Source organism: Xiphophorus couchianus, chromosome 18, assembly GCF_001444195.1.
Source record: "Xiphophorus couchianus chromosome 18, X_couchianus-1.0, whole genome shotgun sequence".
In the NCBI taxonomy this organism is placed as follows: domain Eukaryota; kingdom Metazoa; phylum Chordata; class Actinopteri; order Cyprinodontiformes; family Poeciliidae; genus Xiphophorus; species Xiphophorus couchianus.
In genome coordinates, this window is record NC_040245.1 from 12515803 (window position 1) to 12538265 (window position 22463).

At 38.8% G+C, this 22463-nt stretch overlaps 2 protein-coding genes across 13 annotated transcripts in view; one reads left to right on the top strand and one right to left on the bottom strand.

The window, feature by feature from the left end:
• On the top strand, positions 1-4980 carry LOC114161621 (uncharacterized). The gene is made up of 5 exons (XM_028045023.1): positions 1-314; positions 790-1125; positions 1227-1460; positions 1572-1600; positions 1708-4980. The coding sequence occupies exons 1-5, from the start codon at positions 263-265 to the stop codon at positions 1804-1806; spliced, it is 750 nt and encodes a 249-aa protein (XP_027900824.1). The 5' UTR covers positions 1-262; the 3' UTR covers positions 1807-4980.
• Positions 3078-22463, bottom strand: part of rap1gap2a (RAP1 GTPase activating protein 2a) — a 95707-nt gene continuing 76321 nt past the window's right edge. For 7 of the 12 annotated variants that reach the window (XM_028045007.1, XM_028045006.1, XM_028045003.1 and 4 more), the window contains 21 exons: positions 19052-19087; positions 17381-17413; positions 16692-16724; positions 15977-16198; positions 15767-15870; positions 14674-14752; positions 13513-13566; positions 12795-12878; positions 12595-12695; positions 11360-11489; positions 10979-11134; positions 9654-9725; positions 8574-8660; positions 8315-8455; positions 7271-7420; positions 6854-6966; positions 6447-6545; positions 6179-6308; positions 5317-5419; positions 5159-5232; positions 3078-4974 (listed from right to left, as the gene is read on the bottom strand). In XM_028045007.1, coding sequence (XP_027900808.1) covers positions 4966-4974; positions 5159-5232; positions 5317-5419; positions 6179-6308; positions 6447-6545; positions 6854-6966; positions 7271-7420; positions 8315-8455; positions 8574-8660; positions 9654-9725; positions 10979-11134; positions 11360-11489; positions 12595-12695; positions 12795-12878; positions 13513-13566; positions 14674-14752; positions 15767-15870; positions 15977-16198; positions 16692-16724; positions 17381-17413; positions 19052-19087 — 2010 coding nt within the window. In that variant the 3' untranslated portion in view covers positions 3078-4965. Of the gene's footprint in view, positions 4975-5158; positions 5233-5316; positions 5420-6174; positions 6309-6446; positions 6546-6853; positions 6967-7270; positions 7421-8314; positions 8456-8573; positions 8661-9653; positions 9726-10978; positions 11135-11359; positions 11490-12594; positions 12696-12794; positions 12879-13512; positions 13567-14673; positions 14753-15766; positions 15871-15976; positions 16199-16691; positions 16725-17380; positions 17414-19051; positions 19088-19266; positions 19389-22463 lie in introns of those variants that run through there. The other 5 variants (XM_028045005.1, XM_028045012.1, XM_028045015.1 and 2 more) reach the window with 4 other exon arrangements.

The window sequence follows — 22463 nt, forward strand, 5'->3', positions numbered from 1 at the left end:
GTTTCACTTCCTTCCTCTGACGCCCCCTAGAGAGAAAAAAAGCAGCAAGAAAAGCGAAAACCGAAAATGATCCCTGGCAGTCACAGAAATAGCAAAGGCTAAGAGAAAGGCTGAAAATGCTTTGAATAAACAGGTTATGTTAAGTTAAAAGAGTGCTCGACTGTCAGATTATTTCAGTGAACCACAACATGGAGACTTGATCTTTACAAGGGAACTGAGATTTTGCGCTTACTGAACAGCAGCATTGTTTATTTTTCCAGACATGTATGCGTTTACCTTGCGTGTGATCAGCTGTCTGTGTATCTTTCAAGGAGGTAAGAACATTTTTCAACTCAGCCTAGTCTGAAAACGTGCATGCTGTCTTGTCACATTTCAAGCTACGTTTTGTATTTGGTTAGATTTTGTTGAGGAAGCTCCAGAAAATAAAACTGCAATTTTCCAAAGTAATGGTTGGCCGTTTTAGTAGTTGTATAATTTGACTAAGATGAATACATACTGTTTATAAAGCCATGATAAGTAAAAGTAAAGTTTTACTCTTATGTCACTTGTACTTGATCTTTTTCCATATTATTTTAACAAATCAGGTGTTCTCTTTTGAAATGTAAAAATTCTGACTTTTTGAGATTATTCTTCATTAAATGATTAATTCATTTTAAGGCTTTTTTTGTGGTTTAAGGAATATTAAACATATAGAAACCAAGTGTATGAGTAAAGTGAATGACTGCTGCCAATTTAGCTTTTTCAAACAAAATGCTCTTTATTAATCTAATTGAATGCTCTGTCATTTAGGTGTTTTTTCTGAAGAATGCAGTTATGGTGTATTTGGAAAACGTGAGACATTCTTGGTGCCTGCAGGGGGCAGTTTGTCTCTGTTCTGTGTGGTTCAACACTGTGGAGGTAACTGGACAGGCAACTGGAAAAGGCAAAATCTCACAACTTCAACCACTGTTGAAAACAGCGCAAGGCACCGTTTCACCATTGGCCCAGTCAGTGCCAATCAAAGCAAACTACATTTAAAGATTTTGAGTGTTAGAGAGTCAGATGAAGGGTTTTACACATGGAACGTGAAATGGAGTGATGGAAGCCATGATGTAAGCCATTGGATGCAAGTGAATGTCACAAAAGGTATATACTCATTTGCATGTGCTAATCAAACATGGATCATGCATATTTTAGTCATTAGTGTTTGTGCATTGTTGTTCTTCTCTGTCATCCCCAACATGCAGGTGTTGCCTTTGAGAGAAAACCCTTACACAGGGTTCTGGTCTGCACTGGCGCCTTTCTTTGTCTTCCTGTCATTTTGGGATTGGCTCGCTGCCTGAGTTCAGAGGTCAAGCAACAGCCACATCCCAGGATAGAGGTCTTACTTGCAGATGGACATAAAGATAGATCACATCAGGCTCCACAGCCTCCACCCCGACGCCCAATACCAAAGAAACGCACTGCTCCTCCTCACAAAGGTATCTAACAATTTTAACTTTAGGAGTCTAAACCATAAAGGTAAGAAATTAATATAAATGTAATGTTAATGTTGTCAGAGCTAAACCTTTATTTTGATTTAACTTTTACAGCTCCTTCACCATCCCAGCAAAAGCCAGAGGTAGGGGAAAGTATTGCCTTTGTAATGTGCAGTGCCACAAGTCTGTCTGCGGTGTATTTGATCTTGTAGAAGTTTCACATAGTTTTATTTCATCCTATATGTTACAGTTATTGTACGCAGACATTTCCCAAGATGCCCTGAGGAATCAAAAGGCTCAGAGAGAGCCAGTTGAACCCACTGTCTACTCAACTGTCAGGTTTTTCTGACAGCAGAAGACAGAAGACGGAGATATGGAGCAGTCGGGTCCAAAGGTCTGTGGTATAGGGTTAGGGTTAGATGAAGGCCCATTTATTTGGGCCTTCATCTATTTTTCCAGTTCTTGTTCTGTAGTGGAATGATCATATTGGACAGAACTTCAGTGATTCAGTGTCTTTGAGCTATCACCAAGATCCTGGCATCATTCTGGTTGGATGAAAAGCTTTCCATTAGAGGTGATAACTTGTTTAAATGAGATGGTTTTCTTGCACTGACCCAAATATTTATCATATCATAAGGGCTATCCAAGAAGCTCAGTGTCAGCCTACTTTGTACATTACAAAAGCACTTTGGTTGGGTGTTTAGGATTATTGTCCTATCATAACTAATGTGCACAGGTTTCAACTGTCTAGCTGTTGATTTGAGGTAAAGTTAAATAACCTCGAGGTAGTTCTTAATTTTTATTAATTCCATTCAGCTAAGTTTTATTTATAGAGTACCGATTCACACCAAATGAATCATCTTGAGGCATTTTTAATTAAAAATAAACATTTACTTTATTCTAGTGATCAAGCAGTACATTAAGCTCAGTAAATTATTCTAAGTAGTTTAAAAAGTTTCTATCTAAGGAAACCGAGCAGATTGCATTGAGTCATCAATTTCAAATTTTCACTCTTTCTGGACGAGCTTGCATTGAGTCGTTGACTTTACAGCAATCCCTCCTACAGAGCATGCATGTAGTGACAGCGAAGAGAATTAAACTCCCGTTAACAGGACAAAACCTCCAGCAGGACCTGGATCAGTACAAGCAGCCATCTGCCTCGACCGACTGGGGGTTCGACAGAGCAGAATGCACAAGAAGAAACAAATGAAATGATGTCGGATTATTTTTTATATTCATTATTTCATCAACGTTTTACAATCTACGATGTAAGAAAAACATACTGCCACCCCCATGGTTGATACCTGGTATGGTAGTGTTAGGCTTACCGCCCCCAATATGACTGATCTGAATGTTCATCTTGGCATTATGTTCAAATATTCAGTGTGTGTTGATGTTAAACTTGTTTTTCTGTGAATAGTGACACTGGTGTCTTTATGGTAGAGCACTGGTTATTCCTGAGTTGTTATTGGACATCCTAACCAATTGATTTCCATCTGAGGGTGAAAGTTTGAGTTTGATCTACTTCCAAAAATTAATTAAGTGTATTTTATAAATTATGTGCATTGTGTGGACACATTGCAAAAAGTAAAAAAAAAACAACAACAAAAAAAACACATATGGCACAAAATACAACATTTTATTGTAGAATAAATTCTCAGTGGCACATTACATAACCAAATATACATATACGTTATTTAGACATTTCTTAAATTAATATATCTTCATTTTATAATTTTGCTTTAATTAATTAGCATATTCTGCAGTGATTTGTTTGTACATGACATCAATGCAAAAGAAGTTAATATAATAAATTAAGCATGTCAACAGAGAAAAAGGCTGCAGGACATTTTTGGGCAATACCGCTACAAATAAAATGATAAACAGAACTTCCTGTTTCTTCTGTCCCTGCTCTCCTTACACGAGGTAATTGGTGGCCTATCCCATTTCAAAATTATGTGCTAGTCTAGGCATATTAAAACATACATTTCAAGTAACTTCATCCAGAGCAACTTCCCAAGATGTTAAAACTCAATAAACGAGGACATTTGCAATGTGTGTGAACTTTGAAACTTTAGTTTGCTAAGCCATCTTCAACTTCACCAATAGTTTCCTGTGCAGTAAAACACAATATTCATCCAAACACTTTCTAGTTTGGTCACATTAAAAACACTCTTAACATGTCGATAGCTAGCTGACAATCACAGAAGATTCATGGCCCCGTTGTGCTTGAGAGAAACTGTCTTTGCAACTTAAGGGTTTGAAACCATAGCTACGATGGCATTAAACGCAAATGACAAGACTGTAATTCACATTAAAAGTAATTTCTATAAAAGGTGGTTCAAAGGCCTGGTGGAGCATATTTTTCAAGTCGACTTCAACGATTCCCTCACTGGCAAACTTCCCTGCTAAAAATACCCCCCAAAAACAAGCACCACAGAGCAAGTATGCTGATACACCGAGCTAGCAAGCTTCAATGGAAGGTACACGGAGGTGAAATGTTTTTTAGTAAGTGCAACGTCTTTTTGTCCCCTTCAGAAAATGTGGGTGTAGTTTGGCTTCCCACAAGCTGTGCTGTAACCAGATCCAGGAACTTGTCATCCTCTCACACGGTGAGAGATTGAACACACAAGCAGAGAAAAAAGGGCTTTGGAGAGATTGTAAGGTGCAGCTTGGGCTAAAATAAGCTTGTGGCTAAAATGTGCTGGCAGTGTCTCCTACTGTGTCTAACCAGGGTGTCGTGGATCGCCCCGACAGATATATAAATGCTGGGAGACATCTTTAGAGTGCTGTGGACACAATGCAATGGGTACCAAGGTTACAAAAGTGTCTCCAAAAATCATAGCTGTTTTCTAAAAAAGCGTTAATATTCATAACGAAGAAGTTCAGGCTCCACAGTTCCACAAGGCTTTGCTACTGTAAGTAGACTATACATTAGGTCTTTGTGAATGTGGGAGAGTCTCTGCTCACTGTTTCTTTTCTCAAAGCACAAGAGGAACTGCTTGCAGACATACCATTGAAGGGTAAAGGTAAAGGAACATCCTGCGGTCTGTCGTTGGTTCCACAGAGTGCTCAACAGTTGGCTGGATGAGGACTAACAGTTCGGCCATAAACTTGTACACTTGTTTGAAAGATGGTGTCTAAGAAAAAGCTGAGGCGCAGTCTACAGCCTGCCCTACACTCACAGTTTTACAGCCATGCCAAGACCGTCAAGTGATAGGAACAACAAGAGTTATGCTGCAGCTAGATTCAAGCAGCTAAAAGTTGCTTCAAAGACAGTGAACGTGTATGAGCTGCTTTTCTTCAATTACACTCACAGTTATATCAGTATGTCTATGGTGTGCAGGATCTCCTGTGCAGCTCTAGTCAGATTAGCCTTTTGCTTATGGTTATAAGAAAAGGCTGCACAAATGTTTTACTTTTCTGGTGATGTTGTGATTTAGTCAACTTCCTCAGAATCACGCTGCTTCTTCACTGAGGAAGTCTGATGCTTTTTCCTTCCCCAAATCTACTCAGACTGAAAGAGAGAGAGAAAGGAAAGAGAAATCACTAAAAACAGCAGCTTCTTCCATGCTGCTTTGTTATATTTTTCTATTTTGTTTTTGTTATTGAACATTTTCTGTTATGAAAATCTGATAATACACTCCAAACCCTTGCTGATAAACACAATTGCTATCATTTGGGGTCTATTTGAGACTTACAGCTGTGGATGAGTGGCTCATTTTGTCAAAGCGGAACTTCAAACTTGACCTGGGTGATGTTTTCCCTTTTCCATCTGCAGAATATAAGCATAAACAAAAACTGGCAACCATTTCTTTTTAACTAGTTTTCCTCTCACTAGATCAAATTTACAATTTACCTGTTGGACTGCGGCACATGATGACAGGTGTACCCGATCCCTGGCTGTCGATGCTCAGGGCGGGACTGAAGGCAGAGGTGGATGTGATGGACGGATGACTGACCTATAAGGAAGAAGCAAACGCATCATAATGTTGTAAAGGAAAAGGCACTGAACAATAGTGACTGAAAAGAATCAATTATTTAAATTTTGCCCACTCTGAAGGCAACGCATGGGATAGCTACTAATAATTAATATTCTAAGGTGTTTAACTTTACAGAAAAATGGAGAAAAAGGAGCATCAGGAGGGACTTTTAACATAAAAAAATCACATTATTCAACATATGTATCATTGCACATATGCAACCCTTTTTAAAAAAGCTAGATTCATATTTGCTAAAGTGCTGATAAGATCTTTTAAATGTGACCCAGACAAGATAAATATCTTAATGTTCTAATCAAATGTAACAGAGGAAATTTGTCCTGTGCATTAAAAGCTTGGATCTGCACCTCCTTCAACGCAATTTGTAATACTTGGTGCCTTAAATTACTCTCATAATTCTAATCTCACAAGGTGCCATTTTTAAGCAGCATGTCTCACATAAAATTACTGCTACAATGACAAGAGGTGTCACCTGAGCCAAGGAACATGAGAAGATTTGCATTACGGTACTTCAAATTATAAGCTGACATTTAATTCCTACTATTATGCACTTCTGAGCAATTATGGACTTTTTCCACCTTTAAAAGCTTTTTCACCCTATTAGCCTCCCGATTTGTTACAAATGTGTATTTTTCCATTTTAAAATGTTCCCATTTCTTTTTTATATTAATTCCCAGAGTTTTCCACGTCAACCGTGGATGAAATAAATGTTCTACCCACTGTCTCCAGCTCCTCCAGAGCTTCTGTTTCCCCCGTGGTGCTGCTGAAGCTGCTGGTGCTAGACGAAGAGCGAGAGATGTTGGGCCTACAGCTGCTGCCGCTGCTGCACTCCTTGTGCTTAATGAAAGGCCTGTTGATGGACAAGCAACAGAGGACCAAGCATGTGGTTAAGATGACACTCTTTAAATTTGCCATAGTTAACCCTAGAACACAATTGTAATTTTATATAATTTAAAAAAAAAAAATCAAGTTTTAGCTTCAAGGTGACCTTTCTTTGTTGGGGCAGATCTCAGGTGAGCTGGGATTGGATGATGTCTCTGACCTCACCTCTTGGGAATGCTGGCAGATCTCTGCTGGTTTATGATCACTGCAGACAAACCACGACCACACAGCTTGAACCTTTCCACATTTTGTCACAATAACACCACAAAATGTATGAATGCTTATGTTTATCGTTTTTTTTAAATTTATGCAATCGCCCAGCAGAAATTGTGCATAATTGGGAATTAGAAGGCAAAAGAGTGACATGTTTTTAGAATGCAATTAAACACAATTTCAAAAACAGACCTGTATTTGTATTCAACCCCTATATAACAATTGTAAAATTTTTCTTTGGCAAAAAAAACAAACAAAACAAAACAGGAAATGAAAAGATTAAAAATGTAGAGAACTGACCTGCGTGTGTGTTTGTCTGATGGAGCGTCTGTGCTGGAGTGGAGACGTGGGAAGAGGCCTGAGCGCCGTTTCACTGGGCTCTTTAAAGGAGATTTGGCTGACAGAACAGGAGGCTGGAGATCACAGATGATAAATTAATACCTTACTTTAAAAAAAAAGAAGAAAGAAAGCTTCACCACCACTCTAAATATAAATGCTGTAAAGGCCTAATTTGATCAAGCTAACAACAGAACAAATATCTAATGAATCGTTACATGGAAACTCTAACGCATGAAAACTCTAACACAATCACAGTCTGGCAATCAAATTTCTGCAGGTTTTCACAAGGAAGCTAACAAAGAAAGCTCTGTTAGTCACACGGTAACAGTTAGATCTCGTTCTTCTCTCTCTCTCACTCTTTATTATTAATTCACTTACAGTGAAGGTGCTCTTTGTGCATTCACTGGTGCTTTGTGGCAATCCCCCGCCACTGAGGCTGGAAGGGACCCCACCTGCCACCCCGGGGCTCCGGTGACGATGAGAACCCACCACGGTCTCCATGGAATGGCTCCTGACGCGCATGGCCCTCTGATATGCGAACAAGGAAGCAAAACAAGGAGTGGATCAGAGAAGAGTAGTGAGGAACAAACTGATGCAGATTGGTAGACAAAAGGTTGTTGCAAGGGAACGACGTGGAGGGACAGAATGAGAATGTATTTACAAATTATGTCCACCAGAGGGCAGCATTCTCAATGGAAGATGTAATGAGCAGCATAGTTGGAAATGTGGGTTTCTCTTTTTTGTTGATTTCATATTTTCATACCTAGTCCTGAAACTTTCAGAAATATTAACATAAGAACATCAAAACCTCATATTCTTAGAAAGCATGAACACTACAACTCAAACAGTACAACAATCTTTTTTTTATTGTAAAATTATAATCTTCTCATTCATTTACAGTAATACAGACAGGTGATAAACTGCCAGAGCAATGAGAGCAATGAGAATAGCCCCTCCTGGGATTGTCTGCACAAACTGCAAAGCAGCAGATATCCACAATCCCTGCAAAGAAGTAAGAGAGTCAAATCATCACCATGTTCACACATTTGTCATCGCTACCTCTAACTGGTCCCATCGACCTCAGCTAATCTACACATGTGAACAAAGAAAATGGAATCAAAAAAGGGTAGAGAGTGGAAAGAGAAAGAAAAATACAAGCATAAACACTTCGGGGTGTTACATTCACACTCGGATGTAAGCACGTCTTCTCAGCCCCGACTGCACATTCTCTATATAGAGTTTAAGTCTTTGAGGACTGTGAAAAAGAGGCATCCATTGTGTTAACAGTGGTTTCACACCTTAAGCCATCTTGCAGACCCGTGACATTTATCTGACCTAGGAGTGTAATGATGGTGATCAAATAAATGTCACAGAGCTGAGAAAAGATTGCCTGATGTACTTTTGTCTGGGTTTTATGTTCACCTTGAACGATTCGAGCAGACCTCCGTGTCCGCCGTTCTCCAGCTTATCCTCCTCCCCAATCTGCCCGAGTCCCAGCACCGCCTGGCTCTGTCTGTGCAGCTCGTCATGCAGGTTATCCAGCAGGGCGGCCCGTGTGCGTCCCTGCAGTGAGTTCAGCCACACACAAAAGCTGTTTAGGAAAAGGGTCTGCAGCTGCTGGATGAAGCTGAAAAGTAATTGAAGGGTGGGCTGTGGGGTTGGAGTGTGTGGCGTGCGTCACCTCCAGTTTGGCAAATTTGTCAGATTTGTAGCAGGCGTTCTCGGCATTGATCAGCTTTGTTAGCAGGAATTCTCGGAACTCAGGACCCTGATTGTGAAGATGCGGGGGAAAAAAAGAGACGAGGTAATAAAAAAAATGTATTGGTTTTTATCAAGTTTCTCAATCTTATCATTTTCTTAAATGCAATGTCATTTTAGTGAGAATAGTAGGAGGTACAACTAGTGTTTACACAAAGCATGCAGCAAATTTAAGTCAAAATAAATGACCATTTAGATGAAAAAAGTCACCATAAACATTTAATCTGTTCTACACTTCTCAGTTGGAAGGACAGCAATAGATATTTACAAACACCAAATAGGAAAACTATACACACTCCACAATACATAACACAAAACAGAAGAACATGCATTAAACATTTCTTGTTATTGACTAATTTCAGAGTACAATTTCATAGTTCATTCTCTTTTCATCAAATTTAAAATATTTACAGTTTTGGAACATATTTCTAGAAGCTAAATAAATCCATCCTCACATACAGAAATGTCTGGTTATTTTTGGAGCATACTGGAATTCGCTCTGTTATTCATACTTAGTTGTGTATTCAGCCACATAATTACATTGTAGCATGAAATATGTAAGTTTTCAGTTTTATTTGATGGATTTCTCTTCTAAATGCCCATCACTCTGACAAGCTGCTAACTTGATTTATCCAGCAGAAATGCCCCCTGATTCACCACAGTGAGGTCACTCTCAGCCTGTTGTGGGTAATGAACCGAGTACTCCAGTCCATCCACAGAAATGGCTCTACTCTGACAGTGACCATGAAGGCTTGCAGAGCTGCTGGCTAGTATTCTCTTTTTTATTATTATATTTTCTGGTTTCCAAACAGAGCACTTTAATGGCACCCTAAAGGTTGGAAATATTGAGGAATGCATGACAGACAAGCAAGACAAAATGTCTGAAGCAACTAATATTTATAACTTGCTGCATGTCTTAAGGTTTTATTGAAGTGAAAATACGTAATACTGTTAAATAGCAGGTTAATTTATTCCACAAATAAAGTTCAACTCTTTCCCTCACCTTCTTGAAGACGGGCGGGTTTGGGAGCGGAGGCCCGAAAGGAGGAACGTCTTCTCTTGCTGTAACAGACACCTGATGACACAACAGTCACACAGACAAGCATAGCATTGCATCATTGACTGATAATAGAATCCAAAATATAATCCTGGAAAAGAAAACCAAGCAGATTCTAGTCTCTTCTAGAAGATTTAAGGTGAAAAATAGCAACCAGGTGCTTTGGTTTTGATAGACAAAGCACCTGATCTTCAGCACGCTCAACAAACTCCATACAGCAAACAAGTGTTAGCACAACACCATGGAGGAAAGACATGAGCAACAACCTTACAGCAATTGTGGCTAATCAGGGTTAATGGTTGCCTACTCTAAAACAGATAGTCTGTTCTGTATGCAGTTGGCAAGTTAAAATGTCAACTTTTATCTCAATGAGAAAAAAGATCAAGGTGTCTTCTCTCTAACAAAAAATATTAAAGAACGACTCCTGGCTTCAAAGTGGAACTGCAAAATGCTTGGAAACAAAATCATTTGCACATGCAGGATCACATTATATTTAGCCATAATGTACATCCCACATAAAGCATATTACCACAAACACTTCAGAATAAGTCCCAAGCACAGTAGTGGAAGGGTGATGGTTTGGACTTTCTTTGCAACCAGGCAGCTTACTGACAATGAGTTCCCTGTAAACTCAAGTTGTAATGCTGTTTTACAAGTGGGTGGTGTTTATTTAAAATTGTTTGAAAGGAGAAATGTTGGGTGTGTCGATCCTGAACACTTAAGTGAGCTTCACCCTTCTGTTGTTTGATTAACAGGCTCGTAATGTGACTCAAGCATCTCTCCAGGGATTCTGGTGAACGGGTTGCTCAGAATGACTCTTCTTAATGATGTGTTCACTTCTGATTCTAAAGAAGACAAACTTAATGTTGGCACATTTGTCTTTTATAAGTTTGCATAATTAAAGCTGAAATTAATAAGTGATGTCCAGCTCTACACTGCATCTTCTAATTAGATGCTAGATGAGGGTTTGCTGTAAAGTCAACGCTAACTGAAACTTGGCTAACACTGGGTCCCAGGCAAACAAGTGAACTCAGTGAACTGAAGCAATGCTGTAAAGAAGAAGCAATTCAGCCACGAGTGCAATAAACTGAAAAAGTCAGACAGAACACCACTATTAAAAGTAGTTACTGCTAAATCTGGTTCTACAAACTCTTGAATAATGTGTGTCTTTTTCCGAGATGGTACTGTTCTCCTTGCTATATGGAAACCAGTCTATTATAGTCTATTAGCTCTCTGCTATATTGATTTCCACTGAAAGGTATGCATCGTACCTTATAGGTGGTGTGATCTGTACAGGGGTTCTCGACCTGCACCAGAATATAGGCGTGCAGGAAGTTGGAGGCGATCATGTCGGGAACAAACGGTGTGGACTCTTCCTGGAAGACCGCAGCCACAATATCATTTCCAATGTGTCTTTTCCTTTGGAGCTGTGGAGGAGAAAGCCAGTAGAAAGTCACTGTTTGACCCACTCTTTAATTAGGAAGACTTCTCAGGAAGTTACATTTTTCCATCTATTTTCGTTTTTTATTAGAACAAGCAATTATTTTGACAGTAACCAGACCTGACCAGTTTGCTCCTGACTCAAAACATCTATACTTAGCTGTTAAATCCCCTAAGTAGCCAGAATTAAAGCCAGTATTCCAGCCTGGTACCTGCTGCACGTCACCCTCGGTGAAGGGAAGCTTAGTGGAAACATGGAACAAAATCTCTCTGTGTCTGAAGACAGTGTAGACAGATTCAGATCCCGTCTGTCCATGAGAAACGTCCAGTCCTCCGCGGAACCTGGAACATCATCAAAACCGATGTTTTACGTTGTACCCAACCTCCAGCCGTGACTCTATCTTAATAAATTTTGTCTTTAAAGGGATCGTTCAAGATTTTTGATGTCATTTAAAGTAGTTAATCATTTTTGCATAAATCCAGATCTATTGCATGAAGAAAGTCCCAGAGAAGCATAAACAAATATGGACGTCTTCCACTTCATACAGGGGTTTATGTAAGTTATTTTATGAACTTTGAAACTGGCATCACATTTACATGTGATTTACACTGGAAATGAACACAAGATGTTTAGTGACAAAAATATTTTCCTCTTTCAAACATGGACAGAAAAAGTAACATGTAAAAAACATGTAAAGTTAACTTAATCAGATCAAATACTTAAAAGAAAGGCAAGAGCTTTCATATCAAATTAAAAAACAGCAGTTAGCTCTACCTCCAGATTTTTCTATTTTTTATTTTTTTTTTACATTTGTATCAGGTGGTCACTCTGAATGGCAGCTGTTTTTTGAGGTACCGTTTCAAACACGGCAGAGTTGTTTCAGTGCCAAAGATCTCCGCTCTGATCTCTGCCTCTCTCAAGTTAAACATTATTTTCTGCCTGCGGCACAAACTAATCTGTATTCATAGTAAATGAGAGAGTTATCTATTGCAGGTAAGATTTTAACTGTTTGTAACATTTCAGTAGAACACTACTTCAAAAATACTGAATGTTTCCCTTTAATGAGCTGTCAGAAGTGACTGTTTAATATGCCAGGCTTTTTTCTCCCTAACCCTGAAGCATTAAAATGGAAAGTGTGAGAGTATACTAAAGCAGAGGAAGAAAATAATTTAAAAAAGGATCCAAAGCTCTGATTACATGTCTATGTGGCACTTTTCTCCTCAGATCTCTTTCACTAAGCACTTTTGCCAGTTTGCATGCTGAGTCTGTAGCAGCAGGACAAGGTTACAGTAATTTAACCCCACTCTCAACTTCCTTTAAAATGCACTCCTGTATTTTTCCTTTCAATCCTCATTTGGCCTTTCCTCTTTCTCCTGCTTATTTGTTATAATCATGTCAGTTTTCTTTTTCTCCTCCTGTTGAATTGCACTGTTTTCCAGCCCTTACCCTTTAAAATCCTGGAGCTCAATGTTGTCTCCTAAGACGCTCAGGAACTCCTTGAAAGCGGGCGTCTCCTCATTGTTTCCGAATAACTCTTCCTCTGATGTCTGAGTGGATTTCACACCAAAGAGAAGGAGAAAGAACATGTAGCCATTTATATTTAGACAGTTGAGTGGTGAACGGCTGTATAAGGAAAAATTGCTCACCTGTCCAAATTTCTGATAGATGACTCCGAATTTGAACGTGTTGTTCACCTCATGTTCGTCATACGCCACTATCAGCTGGGATCCCTGTACAAGGATTAATGTATGGTTTTTCTCTCAAATTATTATACAATCTTTGCTTGTCAAACCCATTAGGAAAACATGTTTTCTTCTGCTCCAATGGGCAGCTTTATCGGGTCCGTATTACATAAGGGCCAATATGTGACAAAATGTAGTGGCCCCCAGTGACGGCGGTGGTCCTAAAGCCTTATCTGTTGCATACGGAGACACAGATGGCTTATTTTCCTTCCCTTAGGCACAGGCTGAAAGCACACTCCATCACCAGGCCCACAGTAGGAGCAGCAAATTCATCACATCAAGCTTAGAAAGTCATTCTATGATCAGTTGTTACTTTAACAGGGAAGATACAGCAGAGGAAGATTACTATCAGTTGTGAAATGTGTAACAGAGCAGGATATATTTTTGGGAAAGCAGTCAGAAAGTACTGACTGACTGGTTTATTAAAAAGGGTGGATGTGGATAGGGAAACAAGCTGGCAGACATAATTAAAGATAACAATGCATCATACAAACATTTACATAAAAAGCCTGCAGACATGTCAAGAAATTATTTGAAACATTTAAAATTGGACAATCGTTTAATGGAGGTGAAAGCTGCGATCAGGAAGAGGTCACAACATGGGAGCTGAGTGTAAACTCACCCGAGGGTAGAGAACTGGGCTGAACCTCAGTCCTGTGGCATCGTCACACAGCAGCTGAAATAAACAAAGACAGATCTCTGAAACTCACAAACATAAGCTGCCTGTTCTCTGTTCTGACTGCTAGCGTGGGCCAGACAGCTTATACAGATTTTCACAAACCAAAAAACCTTTATGGTGCCATGTATTGAGTTTTACTTACACAGAGGTGAATTTGATTTTTAAAAGAAAACTAAGTACATAACTGGCATAGTTAAACTGGCTTTAAGTTTTACTTAAAAACATTGATTTCATTAATTTCTATATTCTTATTCTTATTTTTGTTTATTTTTTTGTCTTAAATGGGTTTTAACAATTTTTTGTACTCCTTTATTTAATTTCCTTATTTATTTATGACTGATATGTTGATCTTTTACCCTTTTCCTATCATGTTATACTTATTGATTGCGCTACATTTTATTGTTCAGAGGATGATTTGTTAAAATCTAAGAATATACTGTAGAATCTGGAGCATCCTTTTTATTAGATTGTGAAAACATCTGAATATCTTAAGTCAGAGGCCTCTTCAGGTCTCCTGTGATACAGACTGCTACAAAAAACTCATTACTACATAGCCCAAAACCCTCTAAAAAGACTCTTTGATGATTGGAGTTACTATTAAACCTATTAGCTAGTGAGTGAATAGTACTCAGTTCCTCATCCCCACTAACTGTTTATTTGTCTGACAATTTGCTGTATCATTTTTCAATTTTACTAATTTACATAGTGTGACAATTTCTCAGTTTGTTTTGTCCCCCTATGTGTTTTAGAGCATGCAAAGCACTTAGAGTTACACTCATTAGGATTAAAATATTCTGCTAATAAAGTAGAATTGATTTATTTATTTAATTAACGCAAAATTTGGGAAATTATGAGGTTTGTTTTTAGTATTTTTTTTATCTTATATTGATTTTATTAATAAATGTCAAATTTTCCAAAAGTGCTGTGCTTTTTTAAAATGAAAAAGAGTTTAGTGTGCAGAGTAGAAGGACTAAATTATGAAATATGTTAGGTAAACAATACAGTAGTATAGGAAAACAAGACAGTAGCAATTATATGTGCGGTAAAGACTTTTGATTCTGTTATTAATAACAATTATGTGAACAATAGAAAAAAGTTGTTTACCTTTGCAATCTGAGGCACACTGGGCAGCTGACTGATGCCAGCTAAAGAGATTCTGTCGTGAACTGTTTTGGTCCGAGATCTACAAAAACAAACAAAAAAACAGAGGGCTGGTCAACAATGAGCTCAATTTTAGTAATTTTTGAACATCTGAAGTTTTAGACTGAATTCAGATGCAGTTTCTCTGGTCGGTACAAATAATCTTAACAAGTTGAAAGGATGACTGGCACCAAATCTATAGTAAATATCATATGAACACTGTCACTCGAAGCTGTCGCGAGAAAATTAACACCTGTCAAAACCCATACAGAGACCAAGCAAAGTATAAAAATAAAGTACATATTTTCCTGTGCTGTTGAAAATGACACCAACTGTGTTAATGTCAAGAAGCTGAGATTTACAGAGACACAAATCGAATCAAATGACAACTGTCAACAACAGTGTCATTTTTTTTCTCTCACTAGTTCCGTGTTCCTGTTTGGCTTATCTGATTCAGAGAAGTTTGATGGTGATTCAGACAAACAGAATTTATTTAATAAGACAAGAAACATTTTTCTTTAGCAGGATTCCTGACCATTTTTATTCATCTTTTTTAGATTCTGCTTCCATTTGTTTCTCCAGAAAAAACTCTATGATGTGGAACGTATAAAATTTGTAACACTGACTCTTGCATAATAATTTACACAAATGAGAAAATTGGCAAGTGATGAAAATCTGACAAGTTACTGCTTACATTTAAAAAGATAATTTGCAATAGGTTAATAGAAGGTCTGAACTTTACAAAATCAATTCAGCCCCAGTTTCAAAGAAACAAAAAATAATACAGATCAAACAGTATAGTTGATTTTGCAAAAGCTGTCAAATCAGGTCTGGTGTACATTATGGTACTGAAGATTTAAAAATATGCAACCAAGCCTAACATTAATATTTACATTTTTGCTTTGAGTGATGGTTTGGCTTATTGGATAAAAGTCCCCATCTTTGCTCATCATAAGCAGATTCAGACAAGGATAAATGAGAAGAACTCAGAAAGTTACAGTTTTTTCTCCATAAACATGTCAAATGAATGCAAAGTTAATCCTTCTCCTTATAGTACCTGAGCATGATGCGCAGAAACTCCTGGCCCTGAGCCTCCTCGTGTTTCAGAGACATGATGAGGTTGCCTATGCTGCTGCCCGTGCAGTAGTAGTTCAGGTGCTCCTGCAAGTATCAAAGTAGGAAGAGACATTTGAGGTCAAAGACAACAGCAGACTTGCCCCTCTAAACACACAGTGTTACTGACATTTATGCAAACACACACCCTAACCTTGCCAAGGAAGTGTTTGCGGTAGGCTCGAGCTGTGCTGTTACACTCCAGGCGGTAGCTATGCGCCCCGCCAGGGCTCATGCCCTCATCTCCATCCTCTTCCTCACAGAAACTGGACTCAGAGGAGGAAGGGGTTCCTGCTGGTGCCTCTGCATCTTCGATCCAGTAACCCCCAAACTGGGGCAAGATCACCTGGGGGTATGGACCACCTTTCTCCAGGACCTATAGCATTAATGTGGGGCAAGAAAGAAAAAGGGAGGAAGTCAGAATGAAATGAAAGAAATACTTTAGTAACATGAAGCGAAAGGTAATGCCTGGTAAAACTATTCAGATCCCTTGAAGTTTTCCAAATTCTGACGCATAAAAACCCCCCAAACTTAAAGCTTTTTAATTGGAGTTTGTGAATGAACCAACAAAACGAAGCATGTTGTTTTTGTTTTTTTCTACAAAACAAAAAGCATTCAACCCTCTTTACTCTAACATTCCTAAATTAACCAAACATGCCCAAATTAGTAATTAGATTCCACCTGCGTCTAATTTAATTTCAGCTTAAATGTGGATGTTCTTTGTAAGAGCACATGAGTGCTTCTCAAGCCACTGCAAAGATTAGAAAAGCATAAAACAGGTATTGAATTCTGCATCTATGCTGCAAACCACCTCTGGCTGAGAGCTGCATATCAGAAAGGTGTAAATGTGTGTTTGGAAAATGACTCACATCTTCAATCCGTGGGTAGGGGATGTAGTCATCCTGTAACAGAGAAGACATGAAGAGTTTTATTTCTTAATAAAGAAGTGATCTATCTCGTGACCCTCACAGGTCACAACGGTAAGGTTGCAAGTGCAGGCACAAAGGATAATAATGCCAAAATGGACTTTCAGGAGATGATGCAACAAGCTGAAATAAACAATCATTAGCAAAAAATCAGAGAGGGCGTGTCACCCCATTAATGATGCCAGAGCTATTCTGATTCAACAACACCTGAGGTCAAGAGCTATTTAGTGCCTGTAGCAATCTGGCTCCAGCATACGACCTCTAAACACGATCAAACTCCAGTACCCCCCGTGAGAATGCAAGGCTACGGACAGACGGTCATTTATATTCTGCAGCAGCAGGAGCCAGGATACTGGCAGGCCACAGAGGATCAATTGACAGTTGGAGTTCATTCAGCTCGTAATCAATCGGATCAGAGGAGTATTGATTCTACATTTTAAAAAGCTCTGAGAAAAATCTGAAGAAATGCACACAGGGGAGTTCAGACAGATGAGAGACGAACAATCACAGAGAAGCAGCAGGCACCATGAGGCAGAGATGGAAAGCAGAAAATGGACAAATGGAGGTCAAATCATAAAATAAACTAATGAGATCCACAGAGAAGACATGACCAAGCGTCCGGTCGGCCACACCTTCCATCTTTTGGTGTCTTCAGCTTTGGGGACCTTATTAGAGTCCAGTCGCAGCGTGAGGGTGGAAAAACAGAAAGATCAGGAAGAAAGTTCTGTGCATTTAAAAGGTGCCTGAAGCTCAATGTTCTTGTTTGCAGACCTCACTTTCTCTGTTGCCAGATGACAGCTGACTCATATTTGCTGATATGCACATTCACACAGGCACACGCATGCACTCGCACACACAGGTAATATGTACACTTAGTCATCCTCTCTCTAAATCAGACCGAGTGAAAGCTGCTTTTCAAATGTCATTTGGGCTACTGTAGCACCGAGATGCAGGCTAAATCTGTTCTCTGTAGCAAACATAGTGATAATGTACGCATAAACAAACTGTCTAATTCTAAAAAAAATATATGGACCTCGTCTTCAGTGACAGTCCCAAACACTGGAGCTCCCCAATGGGTTTTACCCCCCGATGGTCACTTAAAGGTAACCTGGAGTAACCTGGTAACCTCGTCTTTCTGACACAGACACACCAGACATCTACGTGTTTACACTTTTAAGTTTGTCTGTTTGAGCGTGCATTGTTCAGTCAGAGACATTGAAGAACTCAATGGGATTAGAAGGAGTTGAAAGTGGAAAATGACGAATATAAAGGTGTAAAGAAAAAATGTAAATATCAGCTACGTTTGTGAATTGTTTGTAAAGCATTCTATGTTTTACACCAGGATCCCTCAAATTGCAGGATGCTAAAATTGCTAAAAAAGTGACAGTCCACATATAAACTACACTATGTTATAAATAAAAACTGAATCGTCATAGAATACTGAGTTGTTATTAACAATATGTTAACATATTTCATACTCATGTTTACAAGAAAAACCTTGTAATTTGCACTTTTTACTTTTCTTCCACCCATGCCTCTGTTAGGGTCTTACAAAAGATTGTTTTGGGGTACAATATTATATTTATGCACAGCACAGAAAACATACAATTTTGTTTAAAAGGTTATTGTTTGTTACCTAAAAAATATCTATTTTTTAGCTATCATCTCTTACTGACTGATCACCTCATAATAAACTAATATCTATGCCCATATGGTGAAAATCTAATCATTAACCTACGAACAAAGAAGAGGAAACCGTTGCTTGTGGTGTCCCCGATGGTGATTGTTGTCTTTTGAAAGCCTCTGTCCCTCTTTCTTCTCTATTCTATTCTGTTTTGATACCCCCATCTGTCCTCCAACTACTCAAAGCCCATGCCCACAGGGTCCATGGAGGACACAAAGTGGTCGCAAAGAGAATGAGAGGCAAATGTTGCTCAGAAGGAATAGAAAAATCAATGTATTCCTACTAGGGAGCGAGAAAATAGTCTGTCTGGATCTTTTAGGAGATCTAGACAGCTTGCGCAAAGCATCCACACCATCCAAAGTGAGAAACACATTTAATCCCAGAGGCTGACAGAGAATAAAAGACAAAATCTCAGTACATCTGATAGGTTTTGCAGACATAAAGAAAGGAAAGATGCCCTTTAGGAAGTCAGCACTGAAACAGTGCAATTATTGCTCTATAGTGTTTGTCAAAGCCCCCTTCTAGTCGCCAAGAGAAGAAAGGAAAGGAGGAGGGAAGATATGCAAACAATGCAGAAGGAAAAGGAACTTTCATAAGATAAAAATGGAGCATTTCCTACCTGCATCTTTTCCAGCATATCGAAGAAGTCTGCAGACTGAAACAGAAATAAAAACATTAGAAAGCCTGTAAAACAACTGTAAATTATGGCAAACCTTGATTTACATAATAACTCCCAACACAAAGTCAAGTTTGTACATTAGCCAAGTCATTGCTTTTCTGCTGTGCCTAATTATCACCTTATGCAGGTGATTCAACACGGAATGCAAAACCCACCAGCCTGAATTTAAAGGTCTTCCTCTGTGCAGCCGCAAACAGAACTCTTCAACTCCAACAGTGTCAAGAGGGCAGGGAAGGGCAGCAGACTCACACCCCTGAATACATTCTGATAAGGAACCACTTCCTCTGAAGGCAACACGCCCACGGACATGCTCTTACACAAACACAAGCGTGCCTGGGTGCTGCTGCATGTCTCCGTCCCCGGGCAGAGAGAGGGGAGAGGAGGAGCTTCCACCTTTCCTCGCACAGAGAAGCTGTGAAGGTGATAATGGTCTACACGTGCTCACATCCTTCTGCCCTCATAATGTGCATAGACAGAGGTTTGAAAGAGTGTGTGCATATCTTCACACTCACACATCATGATGCCACAACATAGGAATTTCACAAAAATAAATATTGCTAAGAGAATGTATAATAATAGGGTGGTGCTTCCTAAAGTTATACCGCTAAATGAAACATAGCAAATGAACAAGTGAAGCCTGGGCATGAACATTCTATATGCTTTTATTTCAGTCATCAAAAATTGATTCATAAGTGGTACACTTATAAAACCTAATTGCCACCACCTTCAGTGCCAAAACACACAGAGCTCTTATCAAATTGTTAATATTAACCACAGAGGAGCGCCCTGTAGTGCCGAGGCTACACTTGAAAACAACCAGAGAGACAAAAAAATATATATTTTTATATTTTAAAAAACATTTCCAGTGGTGTTTACTCCTCTATCTACAGACTGTAAGAGTAGACAGTGCCTTGCAAAATGTTTTGATTAAAACCTACACTTGTATTGGAACTTTCTGGCACCAACAGTGCATAATTCGGACGTGGGGAAATATGGAGGTTAAGACTTACCAGTGAAAATTTCAGTGTTATTTTTCTGTTTCAAAAATAACATGGAAGTTGGTAGCATTCCTTTTGTATTTAGCCCCAGTGAGTCAATAATTGGTAGAACCACCCTTTAGCTGCTATTACAGCAGCAGTGTTTTTGAGGCATATCCCTAACAGCTTTGCAAAGACAGAGGCTGAAATTCTTGCTCATGTTTTCTTTTTTTAAATCTATTTAATTAAACCTTTCTATCAACAGGTAAAATGCCAATAGACATTCAACACATCTTTTGAAAGGTAGTCCTGGCAAAGACAACAATGCAATATGTTCACATTCAAAACAAGAACTGAAACCGATAACTAAATGTTAAAACATTAGAGGATGAAGCTCAGTGAGACTGGACGGAAAGTCTCCGTGAACAGCAATTCTAATTTTTTTGATATCTTTTTTATACCCCTCCAGGGGGTCTTTTTGTGGGCTCTAGTGTCCCTTATATGACAGTAGGCTGACAGGAAAGGAGGAAGGAGAGGGGGGAAGACATGCGGCAAAGATCGCCGGGTCCGGGAGTCGAACCCTCGATGTCCACGTCGAGGACTCAAGGCCTCCAAATATGGGTTGCGCTATCCCCTATGCCACCACGGCGTAGGGGATAGCAATTATAATTTAATTAGATTTAGACCATTTTAACATATGAATGAGCAAAGTCATTCTATTGTAGTGTCGGCTGATTGGGTTGATGTAAGATGGAACCTCTGCGCAAATAAAACATTTTTCCACCCTCTATCTGGTTTTCTATCTTAACTGCATTATGTTTACATCCTGAGCAACTTCATGGTCTGAATAATAGCATAAACACACCCTCACATCATGATACTGCCACCACCATGTTTTAGCGTGGACACCTGTTGATGGTGTTTGTTTCCCAGCACACAGAAACTCCTGGACTCCTGTGAACATAGCAGCTTCTTTTAGATAAACCTGTGACCCCCAATCCACCAAATTGGTCACTCGTACATAAATGCATGTTCGTGTCAATATTTTCAAGTTCTTATTAGAAAAGTATATGAAAAACATATTTCCCTTCATTATTACTTCTATGGGTCACTTGTGTGTGCTTCAAATACTAAGGAGGTACACTGACGTTTGTGGTTGTGAGACAAACTTATGAAAAAGCTCAAAGGGTATATATATTTTTACCCTTATATATTTTATAATGTTAAGGTGCAGTAGGTCATGCAGTGCTTGGGCAATACAGAATGGAACAGTTTTATTCACTTGTATTATCTGAGCTCTTGCAAAAAACGAGTTAGAGCAAAGACTCTGTGCTCAATTTTCAGCTCTATCACCAACAGTGAACAGAGAATAAAGAAGAGAGTCTGTGTTTATGCCTGGCTGCCAGTCTGAATACTGCCTGAATGTGTCTCGTTTTATCCTTGCTGCCCTGTTCTCTGTTATCTCTTTGTCTCATCATGCTAATTCGTCCTCCATTTTCTTTTTTTCAGCCAACCTTTTCACTTCTGGCTTTTCTTTCTCCGTCTCTCTTCAGCCAAGGCAACATCTGCATCTCTCATCTCCCATAGCAACCTGAAGAGGACACCAAAGGCTGGCAGAAAGCAGATTAAATTGGTAAAATGGCCTCCACCACCGATTGACTGACAAGCTCATTGGCTGGCAAAATTCACACATATTAATGTTAAGTCATGAACTTTATTGGCCACAAAATTGAAAGAAAGGAGGAAAAGTCACAGCAATCTTCACACTTTGGTGATTTTTATTTGTGGGATTATAAGGGATATGTTGAAGAATTTATCTTTTTTGGGCCTGCACATTTAAGGCAGCAACTGCAAGAGGCCTATTTCATTTTAAATTGTAGTTCTGAATTTTTGATAGGAGGTTTTGGTAAAACGGTGTTATTAGTTAAATCTTGGATCTCAAAAGAACTCTGATCTCTGAACTTCTGTGAAGGCTGTTTTGTGAACATTTGGATTTTTATAATTCGAACTGAATTTTATTAATAAAGAAATCTGTGATTGTTCATATATGGACACGGATGTAGGAGGTGGTGTGCCTCCTGTGATCTTCTTGCGTGAAAAATATACTGAAAATATATATTTTTTATAATATGATGCTGCTGTTACTCCTGAATTTATTCTCTTTGAAATGCTATTTTTTATTTCTAAAACATAATGTGAAGCATTTTCAGTCAGAAGCAAAGAGAATAAAAAGTCAAATTATGTTAGCCATTTAAGTAAACAATACTGTATAGACTGTTCTACTGCCTTCTTTTCTCATCAAGTAATTACTCAGTGTGAAAAAATTAACATTTTCCATTCTCTGTACATGTTTAAAAAAAAAGATAACTGCTGGT

Excerpts from the sequence above, each read along its gene's own strand:
- LOC114161621 (XM_028045023.1), top strand. The coding sequence starts at position 263 with ATGTATGCGTTTACCTTGCGTGTGATCAGCTGTCTGTGTATCTTTCAA. Across the intron at positions 315-789 it reads TCTGTGTATCTTTCAAGGAG|GTGTTTTTTCTGAAGAATGC; the intron begins GTAAGAACATTT and ends TCTGTCATTTAG. Across the intron at positions 1,461-1,571 it reads CACTGCTCCTCCTCACAAAG|CTCCTTCACCATCCCAGCAA; the intron begins GTATCTAACAAT and ends TAACTTTTACAG.